Raw genomic sequence first — 16,145 nt, 5'->3', positions numbered from 1 at the left:
GGTTATTAGATAAGATAAGATGAATTCTAAAGTTTTTGGACTTCCTCATGCCAGGTCTCTGGGGAATTACCTAATTTCATGACCACTTTTTTCATGCCTCCTAACTTCGATAGAAGCTGAGTGATAAAAAAAAAACATGAAAATAAACACGTTCCACTCATATTATCGTAGATAAATCAAGATATCAAATTACATACGAATTCCCTTCTTCACTCGTTTCCGTTTGAAAAACGATAGTGGTATTATTGTAAGAATTGGCTATAGTCTACATAAACTACAAGATTTTTAAACAGAAAGTCAAGCTGAACTGCATATTATGTTAAACTCATCCGAATTGTTTACTCTTATCTTTTACCAGAAGAAACCTTTCACGTTTTTTTTTCACGTCTGGTAGATCTAATACTAATTTGATCGGCTAATCAAAATATTATTCAAATTATGATTTACATTTTATTTACTGTAGCTCCTTTCAGATTTACATTAGAAATTACAGATTTGCTTAATTTACTTACATTGTACTGCTTGGCAACAATTTGGGGTTAGTAAGCTGACCTCATATTTTAAACTAGTTGGACGGGATAGTCAAAATTATTGCCAACTTTTTGACCTAATATACTTGAATACGACATGCGGCGTAACTGACGCTGTAATATAAATAAATATAATATAAATATTTACTAACAATCACGCCACGTTAACTGGTTCCGTGATAAGTTCGTAAAGAACTTGTGTTACAGGTACCAGATAACGGAAATAAATGTAAGATTTTTATTATACACATACATATATTTAATATACATCCATAACCCTGGAAAAGACATTTATATTTATCATACAAATATCTTCCCTTGGCGGGATTCGAACCCGCGACCCCCATGTGTAGTGACCATGTCACTTACCACTACACCAGACGGCCGTTCAATGTGTAGTATTAGTGCGTTTTAATTCCAATTTAAAATTGTATTATATCATGTGTATTAACATAAATTGTGTAAAAGCATCAGCTGTGATGCTAGGCAGTGACGAGACAAGGAATGCAAAGCACAAGTTCTGCAAGTCCGTAATCTTCTAGAAGGAGAGGGCGGAGCGCGTAATAGATCTGTGTGGAATTATTTATTTTATTTGTCCAAATGAACGAAAATATAATTTAAACATCACCAATTATAGATTTATAAAACAATTGAATTACAATTAAGACATTCATAATTTTAACCCTATCTATAATCGTCTCTCGCTTCAGTCCTGCGACTCGAGCTCTTACAATAGTCGCTGTTTCTCATAACTACGGTGCCGATCCATCAACATTTTGATCTATCTTCCATTACTCTGCTTGACGGCATTTCTGGCTTGATTCCGTTTGTATTCATTAATGGTTTCGTCCGTAGTCGCAAGTGTGAGTGCAACATAGAATCTCAACATTTCTAACTCAGCCTTGATTTTCCAGTGAATACCTTCCTTTTACTCACGCACGGGAAGAGATGGGTTAGTGTAAATATTAAGCCTATTCTTAAATTTTTTGAAAATTTGGAAATGTAAAAACAAACATATTTTTTTATTTTTTGTTGTAATTAAAATTACTATTGCCCTATTTTACAATACCTTCTTATCTACACGCTATTTAAAATACGTTCCTTTTGATGTACCGTTAACAAACTTTATCGGAACTAAGATCTTAATATCATATTTATCTAACTTAGTGACATCGATCACGATCGCTTTATAAAGGCATTTTAAATCGAAAATTGCACAAACACATTTCGTGAAGACGCGAAAAATGTTGAAACTGATTACTTTGTTGGCCTTTGCATTTGCCGGTGAGTAACTTTTATTTGAAAATACTGATTGTCAGAGATAAATACTGTAATTGTAACAATGAAATATTCATTAAGCCATTTACTATCCATAAAATATGAATAAAGGAAAACTTTTTTACCCTTTTACGAATAATATTAAGAAAACAGTTTACTAACTTAACAAAAAAATACATGCTTTAATATTAAGCCTATTTAAAAAGTAAAATAATCTTTATTTTATCCCGTTCAGTATATTCGGCCAAATGAAATGATTGTATTCTTATCGGTTCTTGATTTGTGTAAGTTAATCAAAAATCTTGAAGTTGGTAACAACTACGTTCTGATTATAGTACACAAATAGATAATTATAACTAATAGATACAAATCAAACTTGTAAAAGTGTACTATTATAATTTTTTTATTTTTTTATTGCTTAGATGGATGGACGAGCTCACAGCCCACCTGGTGTTAAGTAGTTACTGGAGCCCATAGACATCTGCAATGTAAATGCGCCACCCACCTCGAGATATAAGTTCTAAGATCTCAGTATAGTTACAACGGCTACCCCACCTTTCGAACCGAAACGCATTACTGCTTCACGGCGGAAATAGGTGGGGTGGTGGTACCTACCCGTGCGGACTCCCAAGAGGTCCTATGTGTAGTTTGGCAATCTGGTTTCTCTATGCATCACTCGAAATCATACTCCTTAAAAACAAAAGGCTCGTGTATCATTAATGTGTTCTAATTAATTATTGTCTTCTTTTTAGCTTGCAACGGAGATGCCATTCAAAACTTGGAGCGATTTGGAAGTTTAAATAAATATTATTACTATAGGTGAGTTTTTTTTGTATTTCTCTAAACGAGTGGACGGTTCAAGAGTCCCATCTGATGCTCAGTGGTTGTGTGATATATCTTATGTATATACATATATACTTTAAACAATATTATATCTATTTTACACAGCAATGCACAGAGAAACCCAATTACACTCACCGAAGACCACTTTCCCACTGGAAACGATCCTGCTGCGCCCTTTAACAATAATTGGGATATTGTCGTAATAATACACGGTCACAGTGGCACTGCTACGACGACGATCAACCCTATTGTTAAAGACGGTGAGCAAAGATTTAACTTTTTAATAAAATTAAAATTGACAAGCCAGGAACGAGGAATGAAGAATGAAGTCTGCTGAAGTTGGTTTCATCAATCTGTTGATTATATAATGAACAGTCTATATTAATTTACAAATAGAAGTTACAATGCAAAAACGAACTAGAAAATTAACTTAACTATGGAGTAATAATAAAATGTTCTAATGTGCGAAATTTGCTTTCAGCGTTTTTAAGAAGTGGCAATTATAACGTTATCGTTGTGGATTGGTCATCATTCAGTCTATCAACATATTCAACGGCAGTGATGGCTGTGACAGGTGTGGGATCAAGTATCGCTACTTTTTTGAAAAATCTCAAATTACCACTTAATAAGGTGCACATTGTTGGTTTCAATCTTGGAGCTCATGTTGCTGGAGTGACTGGAAGAAATTTGGAAGGCAAAGTAGCAAGAATTACGGGTAAGTTTATTGTACTATTTTTTTGTTGATTTTTACTTTTCATCAAGCAACGAGGGGACTGACACTCCTGTTATTATTTACAATTACTGAAGTCCTCGGGAATCATATTGATGGCTAAATTCTTCAGTATAGTCTTAATACATGAAGTATAATAAAATCGAAACAATAGATACGACGCTTTGTACCGAGTTTTCTTTTTTCTAAGTTTGAGTTGATGGTTGAACGGAACACGATAAGGTAAATATTACATTTTGAGATATATATCGCATCCAAGTCTCAATATGTAACAAGTGACTTCAAATTGGAACGTATGAATTTTCCATTGAAGGCATAGGCAGGATGTGCTTTGGAGCCACCATGCACTCTACAACCAGTGAGTCGGTATGCTTCGAAATGTTACTTGGCAATAACTATAGAACCCAAAGTGAAACTAGGCTAAGTCTACACAACTGGCTCTATTGGAGCCCGTAAAAAACATGTTTTACAAATAAACTTTTATACAGCCAGATTCAGAATATCTCACAATCTAATTAAACATTTCTCCAAAAAACCTAGGTCTAGACCCTTCGGCTCGTGATTGGGAAAACAACGTACTACGACTGGGAACAAACGATGCTCAATACGTTGAAGTTATTCACACCGACGGATCTGGTGTCAACAAAAACGGCTTGGGCATTGCTATTGGACACATTGACTTCTTTGTCAACGGCCGTCTTGTCCAACCGGGCTGCACGAATAACTTATGTAGCCACAATCGCGCTTATGAAGTTTTTGCTGCAACAATCACGCATGGCAAACATTACGGAAATCAGTGCAGCACAGAAGCGGAGATAACCGCAAATAATTGCCGAGGATTTCTAGTTGAAATGGGTACTGCCAAACTTGTAAAGCATGGGTATGTTTAATATCTTTCCATTACGTATTGCAATTTCTATGTTTTTTTTTAATATAGGGATAATAAGGGATAACGGGAAACATCCAAATAAATTTCGATTTACATGTGCTTTTGCGCAATCTAAACTGAAAAATGTTTCGAATGAAATATTCTGATACTTTTCAATAGTTGAGAAGTGTGATGTGGTACCGTATTATTGAAAGCCGGTCACGTTCCGCTCTGACTATTAGTAAATGTATAAGTTCACCCATTTGTTTAAACTAGAAACGCGCTGTCTATCACAGAAATTTGAACTAAATATTTGATATTCAGTATTTATGAACAAGTTACTATATCAGAAATTTAAGATTAATCAATTCGTTGATCGAGTGGTCATTGACCCTAACTATTAAGCTATGAGGTCCGTATCCCGTTTCCGATAGGAGTCAATATATTTTTTAAAGATATTTGAGGTCGGGGTGTATTTACTTGTTCTTGTGTTGGATGTATTCGTGGTACACACATTAAAAAGAAAAATTCTATATGGAGTTCGTTGACTGCATGCTTACTCAACGAACTATTAACTAAAATCCATATATCTCACCGAAATACCTGTTTATTGAACCAACAATTAAATGTTTCTTCCCGTTAAAATCCCGTTAAATCGAATATTTGCGTTGCAAATTATTTCGTTCGGGTCCTTAGACAATTGACAATTCTCAAAGTGTAATTTTTTAACTGTATCAAATTATTCATCCGACGCGTATAAAAGCAGAAATTGTTCTTAAATTTTACTTTAATTCACTCAGCGACATCAATAATTTGACGCGACATTAAATGTTGAATATTGTATCAAAATAACTCAGGATTTAATTGCGTGTCGGAGTCCATGTCGAATCCTTTATTCATTGATATTGAGTCTCCTATTTGATGGTAATCAAACATTTTCTTTTCTCAAAATAAAGTTACAATCTTGCTTGCTTCATTTCAGGTCTGGAATGTTCCGAGTAAATACCGGCATGAGGTACCCATTCCATTTGTGATGCCTACAAAACTTAAAACGAAGTTTTCTGTGATGACCAATAAAATTAGTTTCTACATTAACTATTATTTATTATTATTATTATTAAAATAATAAAAATATACAATGTTGAATAGTGTGTTTTCTTTCCGTTAGTGCGTATATCAAAATTAAATGTTTGGTCCTTATTGACACTATTATCTATTACTACCTACACAAAAACAAAAAAGAAAACGTAGTTTAACCATAAATACTGTTACAAGAGAAAAGTTATTTTTTTATTACATAACACATTTATGAGAACACTTTTACTGGTGGTAGGACCTCTTGTGAGTTCGCACGGGCAGGTAACACCGCCCTGCCTATTTCTGCCGTGAAGCAGTAATGCGTTTCGGTTTGAAGGTTGAGGCAGCCGTTGTAACTGTCGTCCGGGCGATTCCGTCGGTCAGACGTATATAGGTCGCTTCGACAATCGAAAATAATAAAAACGAGCGCCCGCCTCCGCGACGCGTGGATTTCGTAAAAAAAAAGCTCCAAATCACCAACACCTCAAAAATAACATACCCTTTTAAATATTCATTCATGACTCGTCGTAGGACATCTTATGAGTCCGCACGGGTAGATACTTCCGCCCCGCCTATTTCTACCGTGAAGCAGCAATGCGTTTCGGTTTGAAGGGTGGGGTAGCCGTTGTAACTAACTATACTGAGACCTTAGAACTATATATCAAGGTGGGTGGCGCATTTACGTTGTAGATGTCTATGGGCTCCGGTAACCACTTAACATCAGGTGGGCTGTGAGCTCGTCCAACTGTCAAGCCATAAAAAAAATGTGAAGTCGTACATCTACAAATTTTATTTCTTGTTCTCAACAAACATTGTAATGTTAATTAACGAACGTATAGATCACAAGCTATTCACGTATGAGACTATCGGTTCTGTTTAGAAATAGCGCATCGAGAGTTCTTTAAAGGTAACATAAGTAGATGTTTCGCCATTTAGCGACTCAGTTGGGAGTTCGTAATTTACAACGTCTTTCTTCAGCACGTACTACTAACTATAAACTACTTTTACAGCACAACAGAGGATTGGGTATTTACTGCAATGTTAACGAGTCTTTTTATTAAACAAAAACAGTATATGCATGAACTAGCGCATATGAGTATGTTATTATAAATTGGCATAGTCACAGCCCACTGAGTTTCTCACCGGACATTCTTAGTCGATCGCGTTTCCGATCTAGTGGTAGATTCTGCGAAGCATTGCTTTTCCTAGGGTTAGTGTTAGCAACGCCTACAGGTTAGAGCCCCGTGAGCTCACCTCGCTCGGTGAATCTAGTATAACCCCTCGAGGTCACTAGAATAGGTAGGAGAGAAAAATGCAATTTGACCTATGCATATGTAGTGGATTTATTTGTGACATTATAGTGACGCTGTATATAGTATTCGTGAAGCAAAGAAATTTTTAACAGAAATCTCCAAACGCTTGAAGGAGGTTACACATGATGCTAAGGCTGGCTGGTACTTTGCACAGAGAGTGAGTCTGGCTGTCCAACGAGGCAACGTAGCCAGTATCTTGGGGACTGTGCCTCCTTCAAGCGCATTGGAAGATCTGTTCTACTGTGTGGGTTGAGTTATGTAAAATTATTTTGATTTGACTTTTTGTTAATAAATGAAAAAAAAAAAAAAAAAAAAAAAAAAATTTTTTTCGTTAAATATTATTAATTTCAATGAATATTATATTCAAATTAACATTTTAGGCTATTATAATTGTTAAGAAAGTTTTTCTTTTGAATAGGCAGCGTCACGAGGGAATTAAAAAGAGTTCGTAAAAATAGTATTTTTTTAAGTGTCAACCGAACTGACGAAGTTTATTTCGGTGGAACTGAGCTAAGCAAACTGATTAGTTTCTATTTTATCATACGTCACTATAGCTTCTATATGCCCCACCCTCCAAACCGAAACGCATTACTGCTTCACCGCAGAAATGGGCGGGGTGTGGTACTTACCCGTGCGGATTCACAAGGGGTCCTACCACCAGTAAGGCTTGGGGGAAAACATTTTGACTAAAGAAGCGATATTGGAAACAAAATGCCACGTATTCAAAACTATATAAATGGAGAGAGAGATTTTTTTCTTTCTATCGTCTTTCATTGGTTAGTCCAAGAAAGAAGTTAACTTAAATTAAATTACGAAATTCCACCAGAGTAAGTCAATACGAGAGAGACAAAGATTCCCTTTTTTCATCAGCATTTCACTTTAACACGCTATCTACGGCAGTTTGAACATAATGCGTATTTCCCGATATATCTGCTGATAATCTTATATTAAAATCAAATCAACTAAGTATTTTAAAATGTAACATCGCAACCTAGCAAATTATTTTTACTTTAATTTTGTAGATCTCATCATGATTGTCTGAATGAGATTGCTGGTAGCGATAATGCATTACATTTGAATGTAATTGTACCTAATACGGAGTTTTTATTTTATTTTGTTTTCATGTACATCAAGCTTGATCTTATTCTTAAAATTTTAGAGTAACGGATTTAAGTAATAAGAATTTCGCTCTTACGACTTCTTAAAATTTAAAAATACACTAATTATATTACAGACAATTAAATATTAAATAAATTAAACATTAAATAGCGAACGATTCAGACCTATGTATGACCTATAGTCATTTTAGCAAAAAGTAGAATTAAGACATTTGACTCTTGTATTGGAAAAAGCCCCGGGCTTGGTAAAATAATAATTCAAAACGTGAAATTTAAAATCCTTATTTAAAATTACGAGCATCAGCTACATCAAATGATTGCTTTAATTAAACATCGGAAACTATAAGCGTTTGCAATTCAGATGCCCCTGAAGCAAACCACAAAGCAATGTTACTGCCTTATTTCTATGATCTGAGCTTGGTGCTCAACAAAGCCGTACAAGATTAATTTAATATGCAATTTCGAAAAGGGCACATCTCTGAAAATGTAAAATGTTCAGGAAATGAAAAAAAAACTGATTATTTTCTAAAGCAGTGTAAAATTTAAAATATTAACTTTTGAGATATATTTTAGTGTTAATTAGCAATTGATAATTACTGGAATTATTATAAAATGGGTGTAGGTAAGCCTCAAAACTACATGTATATGAAAAAACTTATTTGACAAAATATGCGACATGTGCCCTTTTCGAAATGGCATATTCAATTAAATTATTAATAATTGGATTAAAACAAGACGGCCATTAATACCCGAACATGGTGAGGTTAAAAAATCTGGTATTTTTCTTGTGAATCGCCTTATGACAACAATGACTACTGTTTTACCATTCAACATCAAATTGCTCTGCTTAAATGACACGGTTAAGTACCGTTGTACTACCGCGAAGCAGTTCATTTTAAAGGGGCGTACCGACGTAATATAATACAACCGAAGCTTCGGCTTCATGTCTTAAGATGCGTGAAGCTCGCTTAGTGAGTCTATAGTACCAGAGCCGGTATCCATTTAACATAAGCTACGTTTAATTCTAAATATATTTTAACTCAAATTCCTACAATTACTTCCTCAAGATACTTCCGTTCGGTAAGTTCTTACAAAGCTTTACTATTCCTTTTCTTAAAATCTTGAGCATGGGTAGGGTGGACAGGCCCGTCCTTAACCCATAGACATAGCCCGCTGAGTTTCTCACCGGATCTCCTCAGTGGGTCGCGTTTCCGATCCGGTGGTAATTTCTGTGGAGCTCTGCTCTTGCTAGGGCCAGTGTTAGCAACACTTCTGGTTTGAGCCCCGTGAGCTCACCAACACGTTAAGGAGAAGCTAAAATACCCTCTCAAGGCTATCAAAATAAGGAGAAAAAAAAACTGTCCTGTCCATCGTCCTGATTATAGTGCTGCGAAATTCCGTGCTAAAAAAACCGTTGAACTATTAACCATATGCATTGTTTTTCGTCAATTTTACTTAAATTAAAAAAGTTTAAATTTGTTTCTATACGTAACCATATATACCGTTAAAAATAATCTAAAGTTGAAGTTGCATTGAAATAATAAGTGCTCAGTAGCACACATAATTAAAACTGACGTGCTTTTTTCATAACCCAAAAAGAAATATACGAATATAAGATAAATAATGAACGGTTTTTGACGGACCAATTAATACTTGCAATCAATTTGTATGAGTGAAAAATACAAATTAAGGATGTCCATTAAAGAAATTCGTTTTTGATTTCTGATATTTATCTCCTTCCTGTTTCGATTACTTTAGCCGAGTTACCTTGCCTTGACAAGATTTTAATGGTATTATTATGCTCTTACCTTCACCTTACCAAATTTATATTTATCGCTTCTTTCATAATACAAATGTCATTGGCCTTAAGGGTATTATGATAATTATTTAAAGTTTTAACGTATCTAGTTTGATTATAAATTAATTCGAACGAGAAGTTCACTATAACAAAAAAGGGTACGCATCTTGTTTCTTTATGTGTCACAAATTATTGTAATTTAAACATAAGCCTTAATGGTTTATAGAGCATAAACTACTATAACGCTTTCAGTGTTGCTCACTATGAAACGTGAACTTATGAATTGTGAAGGGTTAACTTTGTCACAAAACCGGTGACTATTCGAATCAAATTGACTCATTATCCGGACGACCACGAGACAATTGAGACATCATAGTTCGCACCGGGAAAGAAAATATAAGGGGTTTTTATTATTTAAATGCAATTTTCAGTCACTGACTTCATCAAAAATGTACAACAAAATCAATAAATATCCTGGTACTTTATTATTGTATATCGCTTCAGACCGCCGTGGCTACGATGCTCGTCAGCGAAGAGTTCTGGCAGGCGATGCTCGACTTCTGTGAGTTCAGCATTGCGCAGAAGGAGGCGACGGAACGGGAGAGGGAGAGCTCTTCTTCCCTCTCGGCGCCGTACCACCGCCGCCGAGCAGGGGGTTGGAGGAAGGAGTTCGTCCAGCTCCGGCCCCTGTCGAAGCAGTCTTCTCCCGGAGATGGTCAGTAGGCGACCTAAGGGGGTCGAGGCTGCGCCGCACGCTACAGTCGTTCTAGAGCGCTGGCACAAGTGGGATGGAATAGGCGGACGACCCGTCGGTCGGGTGTTCTCGGGGTGGCAGCGCGAGTCTGATTGTTATGTTGACCCCGGGACCCCTCCTACTCTGACCGGGGTCTAATCCCGGGTGGAGATCAAACGTCGGTGTGAAAGTACAGGGTAGTCGTTTGGTGAAGTAGGGCCTCAAAAATATCCTATAATAATTCCGGTTCTGTGCTGGTTTTGATTGAAAATTTTACACTAAAGAAGATACAAATATTAGATAGAAAGCAAATAAATTAAAATTATAAAAATCGGGTTATAAATTACAAACAATTTTAAGAATTTAATAAAATGGCAGCAATGGATTCGCAAGACATCACGCGAAGCAGGCTGTCAAACATACTCAAGATATAATTGTTTTGCCCACTCTTATTTAATCCTATTAATTCAACAGCAGAAAAGAAGACATTTTATATGTTATTGATGCTATAGTACTTTTCTTGGCTTCTCTATTGTACGTTGCTCGATAGAACATTGTACGTAATTAATCACTCCACGACATGCAGTCCATTGTGATCAATATTTAGTGTAGAACTACTGAGATTACACGCTGTGGGAATATAAATGATTTTGCAAGGATTATTCAAGCGCTTGTGACCTAATAGCATAAAAATAATACCGTTAACACAAAAAGGGCATTAAATTTTAGGAAATTATTCAGTAACTCGTGAAGTTGAAGAATCTAATACGATATCTGTGGATGTTAGTGATCACTAAACATCAATAGTTGAATAAATCTGCCATATAAAATAAAATTGAAGCATATTTGGAGATGGAAAACGAATGAGTGAATGTAAACAAAGAGAGACAGACAAATGACGAAAAAAAAATTGGTGTTTTTAGACTACTTATAAATATATTATTAAAAATAAATATATAATATAATAAAACACAGAAACAAATAACAATCTACATTATCATCATCATCATCATCTCAGCCTGTCCATTGTCCATTGCTGAACATAGGCGTCTCCAACTGATGTCCAGTACATAAAAATTACAAACGTAAGTAATTTAAAAATATTTTTATATAAATATGTAATATGTAAATTGAATACGAAAATTCTACTAACATCGTCATTATTATCCTACTATACTGTGTATTACTAGACTCGCTTTACGCCGGTTGCTATTCAACTACCATTTTTATCTTGAAAATCATTTAACGGCAACTAAATATTGATAGCCAGGCCAATACGAAAGTTTAATTATTTATACTCGTAAAAATTATAGGAGTTCCTATCTTTTGACCTCAGGTACACAAAAAATAAATATTACAAAAAAACGTGTTTCTTTTTTTTAATCCATATTAAATTAGACGTCTGTTACCAAAATCTGTATAGATGATTTGTTATATAATAAAAATTATATAATATAAAATACTACTATAAGTGCTCACGTGTGTTTTATTTTTATTTTTATATTAAAAATTCTATTACGCAAACAGAAGGAGTATAATTAACGAACGTCTTCGTAATATTAAATTAATAAAATTGTTCTAAACGTAGAAAAAAAAAAAAAAAATTGACGATCGGCGTAAATGTAAACATAGCTGCCTTAATTTTGCAATTAAAAATGGCAATACATTTTAGGTTTTCAGCTTTGCAATGAACAATAAATATTAGAACAACATTGTACTTGAGTCAACCACTAATTCGTGAAAGAATAGCCAATACACAACATGATTAGCCGCTTGACCTACACATAAATTTGACGTCAAAAAAAACAAAGTGCAGGACAATGGTCGATCATTTTTAATAAGGAGAAACGTAAATTAATGTAATAAGTAATGCTGAGCACGCGTTATCGAGATTGCAAAGGACTACACGGACATTGACTTTAGTTAGGTATCTAAGATTATCTTTTGCTCAACATTTATCAGTATATTTTTGATAATTATTTACTCGATAATAAAATAATCCACGAAGTCATCGTGGCCTGAAGGATAAGACGTTCGGTGCATTCGTATCTTGCGATGCATCGGTGTTCGAATCGGCGGGCGAATGTGGCGGGTACCATTTTTTCTAATGAAACACGTACCTAACAAATGTTCACGATTGACTTGCACGGTGAAGGAATAAAATCGTGTCTTAAAAATCAAACCCGTAAAATTATAATATATGTAATTACTGGTGGTAGGACCTCTTTTGGGGCCGCACGGGTAAGTATCACCACCCTGCTTATTTCTGTCGTAAAGCATTCGGTTTGAAGGCTGGGGTAGCCGTTATAACTGTAGTAAGACCTTAGAACTCACATCTCAAGGTGGGTGGCGGCATTTACGCTGTACATGTCTATGGGCTCCGGTAACCTCTTAACACCAGGTGGGCCGTGAGCTCGCCCAGTCATCTAAGAAAAAAAATAATAAAAAAAATTGTAATCACTCGTCTTTACAACAGAATTGAGATTTCAACCTCGAAGCAGCCAGTGTTTCACGTTAATCTAATAAATTGTTTATAATATATACTAAAATTTAATGTATACTATTATTTAATATTTATTATACATTGATCTATATGATATATGAAAAGAAAGCGAACTTCCTTTAACGTTAACTTTTTCCGCGATTGCGCCTTTTTTAAAGCAATTCAAATTAATGTAGAATGTCAATAACAGCGGCGACAGGGATGAAGAAATATGAAGTTTTTTAATTCATGTTTTTGTAAAATTGTGAACCAATTTACTATAAAGCAGACTTTAAATCTTGTCTGTTTGTTTTTTCAGAGCATCATATTGAAGTCTTATTTAAATCAATATTATATCAATAAGTACCATTAGAAGCATTGTAGTATATTTATAATATAATAAACAATTGATAAATATATTGACACCGGATAAAGACGGGAGGTAAGAGTCGTTTCCACCAATACCAATATGTTACCAATTTTATTATTACGGATGCATAAAATGTCATTTAAATTTTACATGTCGATGCCCATGCTTACACATTAAACATTCAAAAGGAGCTCTAAAACAACAATATCATTTTCGTCTTTTATTGAAGTGAAACTTCCTTATCGGCGTTGGAAAAAAATTTACCGTCACATTTTTCGGTTACGCGTCACATTTTTCCGTTACGCGCCATCTTTTTTGTATTCATGTCTATGATAATAAAATCCTTTTGTTTAAACTTTATCTAATTTAACTTTTTTGTATTCATGTCTATGATAATAAAATCCTTTTGTTTAAACTTTATCTAATTTAACTTTATTTAACCAATTTCTAGAAAGTTGCATGTAGATCATTTTTCGAAAAATAAGGCCATAAAGAAGTTTCACTTCTTACGTGTGTACACTAGTACACGCACACATTTTTATAAAATTTAACACATTCTTAACTCTTTGAAAGGCAAACGGAGAAACACAAAAATAGTTTTAATAAAGGCTTGAAAATTAATTCGCACAAAACTATGCAAATGGATGGATACAAAATTGTCAATTACGGTCGGAATCTCCTAATGTAGTAGGTACGCGCAAAGTTCCGTTGACTCGCCCTGAAATAGGGCATTATCCTTGCCACTACTATAGGGCCTGGCCGCCACTCCCATTTTACAACTGATGGGAAAATATCATGTCCAAGCTAATTCCCTGGAAGCCTCGCAAAGCATCGTTCAACAACCTTATTAATTGACTTAATCGAATTCCATATAAGAATGTATAATAGGCTTAAATTCATCTGGGGAAATTTTCATTTATTACTTTGTTTTAACAAATATTATGATTTTGTGTAATTTCTTATGTCATTTTTAAGTATATGACTGAAAACTTGCAATCATTACCCAGGAAGTTTTAAATCAATTTTTTTTGATAAAGTCTAAGGGTACTAGTTAGAATGGTGGTTTAGGGTTTAGTGCTAGAGTATTTTAAGCCCGCTTGGGTACATATTAAGCATTCTATATTTCTGCCGCGAAGAAGTCATGTGTTTCTGTACCAGCCGTGTGATGGGATAGGCACTACACAAATACAATTGAGATTTTTGACCTCCCATCTCATGGCCTGTATATATGATCCCTGGTCTTCAGCACTCACTTAATACCGAATGGGCCATGAGTTAGTTCACCCCTCTACGGCATATTTGTTTTAAAAAATTATTTTATTATGCCTTAAGAGTAGTAGCAGTATTCATGATTTGAATCGACTTTGAGAGCCGCTGTTCACCCGAATCATAAGACTACCTATCACACCAAATAAGAAACCCATGAATCAAGCATATACATAAAATGGAAATAATGTATGGTTTATGGATCACAGAAAATAATTGTCCTCAATCGTACCGTCTTAGTTCAATTAGCAACTTTCTAACAGATTTTACGAATAGTTTGTGGACTTTTAGTAAATTTGGTATTGGAAGCACTTTGTTAATACAAGCGCTTATATAAATTGAAAACTTTATGTCATCGTTTCAGTGGATTAATATCAAACAGTGATGAAAATTAAACGAAATATTCTCGGTTATTTGATTGCTTTGTAAATAAGGTAAGATAACAGAATTTTAATTAACAGAATGTATACTTATTTTCGTGATATTTATATTGTTACTGTTATGTAATGACATTCTAGAACAAAACGAGTGTGATGTTCAAAATAACATACGGATAAAAATTATTATTGACAAAGAATAGAAAACTTAACTAAAGTACAGAATACACAAAAGTGTATAATGAACTTTATTTTTTTTACTATATTTACGAATCCCCATGCGCTTGACTGATCAGGTGAAAGACCTTACGGAAACCCCACTTAAAGAGTGCGTGCGCTGGGCCTCGGTTCGCAAACTATGAAAAACATCTGTCAAGGCTTTAATAAGCAAGAATCCCACATGACCACGACTGCTCTGCCAAAAGCAACCGAACATGATGATGTTTGTGAGATATAAAAAATGATTTGAATGTATAAGATTTAATTCAATTCTGACACTGGAACACAAAAGTGAATTGAGCAGTGCGGACAAAAAATATATACCTTTAATATCGAAATCCAAAACAATATTTTTTTTTTTTTATTGCCGTATAGGCAGACGAGCATACGGCCCCCCTGATGGTGAGTGGTTACCGTCGCTCATGGACGTCAGCAATGCCAGGGGCAGAGCCAAGCCGCTGCCTGCCGTTTAATACTCTCCATAAGCCTCGTTTGAAGAAGGACATGTCATAGCGCTCGGGAAACACCGTGGAGGGGAGCTCATATATGTACTTTGTATAGTACTCGTTTTCATTTACAATTGTGAATAAAGTGGACAACCACATTTATTGTGTAGATTCAATCAGCTCCTGTTTGATGATAGCTCAACCGTCAGCTTAGCCTATTTACCCGAATAAGCAAAATTTTCTTATGTACTATCTTCTATTGTAGTATAGCGTACTATTTTTTTTTTAGTATTTGTTCTCGCGTTTATCTGCCAATTTATTTGTTCAACTCATCTTAATGTATATATTACATAACGAGTGACGTTTGTTATATTATAAAAACCATCCTATTTTAGTTTTTCAGCCATAAATAACACTCGTGTGTATTATGTAATGCTGCTGTTTGAGTTTCCATCAAAACTACCTCTGTACAATGTCGTATTTATAGAGCCGTAGCGTCATTAACCATAACATTTATTGGTGCGTAACCTCATTAGTTGAACGAACTATAATTGACACACCGGTTGACCTGTCAATTAAGCAGGCACATCAGAGACAATGTCGGCATTTCTTTCACTCACCATAACATAATTCAAAATTAAATTAATTCGAAAATAAACTCTCCTGTCTTGAGTATTGATAATTTAATCATCAATTT

The 16,145-nt window shown here is 34.7% G+C and overlaps 1 protein-coding gene across 1 annotated transcript; it reads left to right on the top strand.

The window, feature by feature from the left end:
* Positions 1-1,109: 1,109 nt before the first annotated feature.
* LOC101745410 (pancreatic triacylglycerol lipase) lies at positions 1,110-5,395 on the top strand. The gene is made up of 6 exons (XM_038014482.2): positions 1,110-1,814; positions 2,561-2,627; positions 2,757-2,911; positions 3,133-3,366; positions 3,922-4,261; positions 5,232-5,395. The coding sequence occupies exons 1-6, from the start codon at positions 1,775-1,777 to the stop codon at positions 5,281-5,283; spliced, it is 888 nt and encodes a 295-aa protein (XP_037870410.1). The 5' UTR covers positions 1,110-1,774; the 3' UTR covers positions 5,284-5,395.
* Positions 5,396-16,145: the final 10,750 nt, after the last annotated feature.

The sequence above is a fragment of the Bombyx mori genome, chromosome 12 (genome assembly GCF_030269925.1).
Source record: "Bombyx mori chromosome 12, ASM3026992v2".
NCBI classification, from domain to species: Eukaryota; Metazoa; Arthropoda; class Insecta; order Lepidoptera; family Bombycidae; genus Bombyx; species Bombyx mori.
The sequence above is the reverse complement of the archived record's forward strand: the minus strand, read 5'-3'. Positions and strand labels throughout refer to the sequence as shown.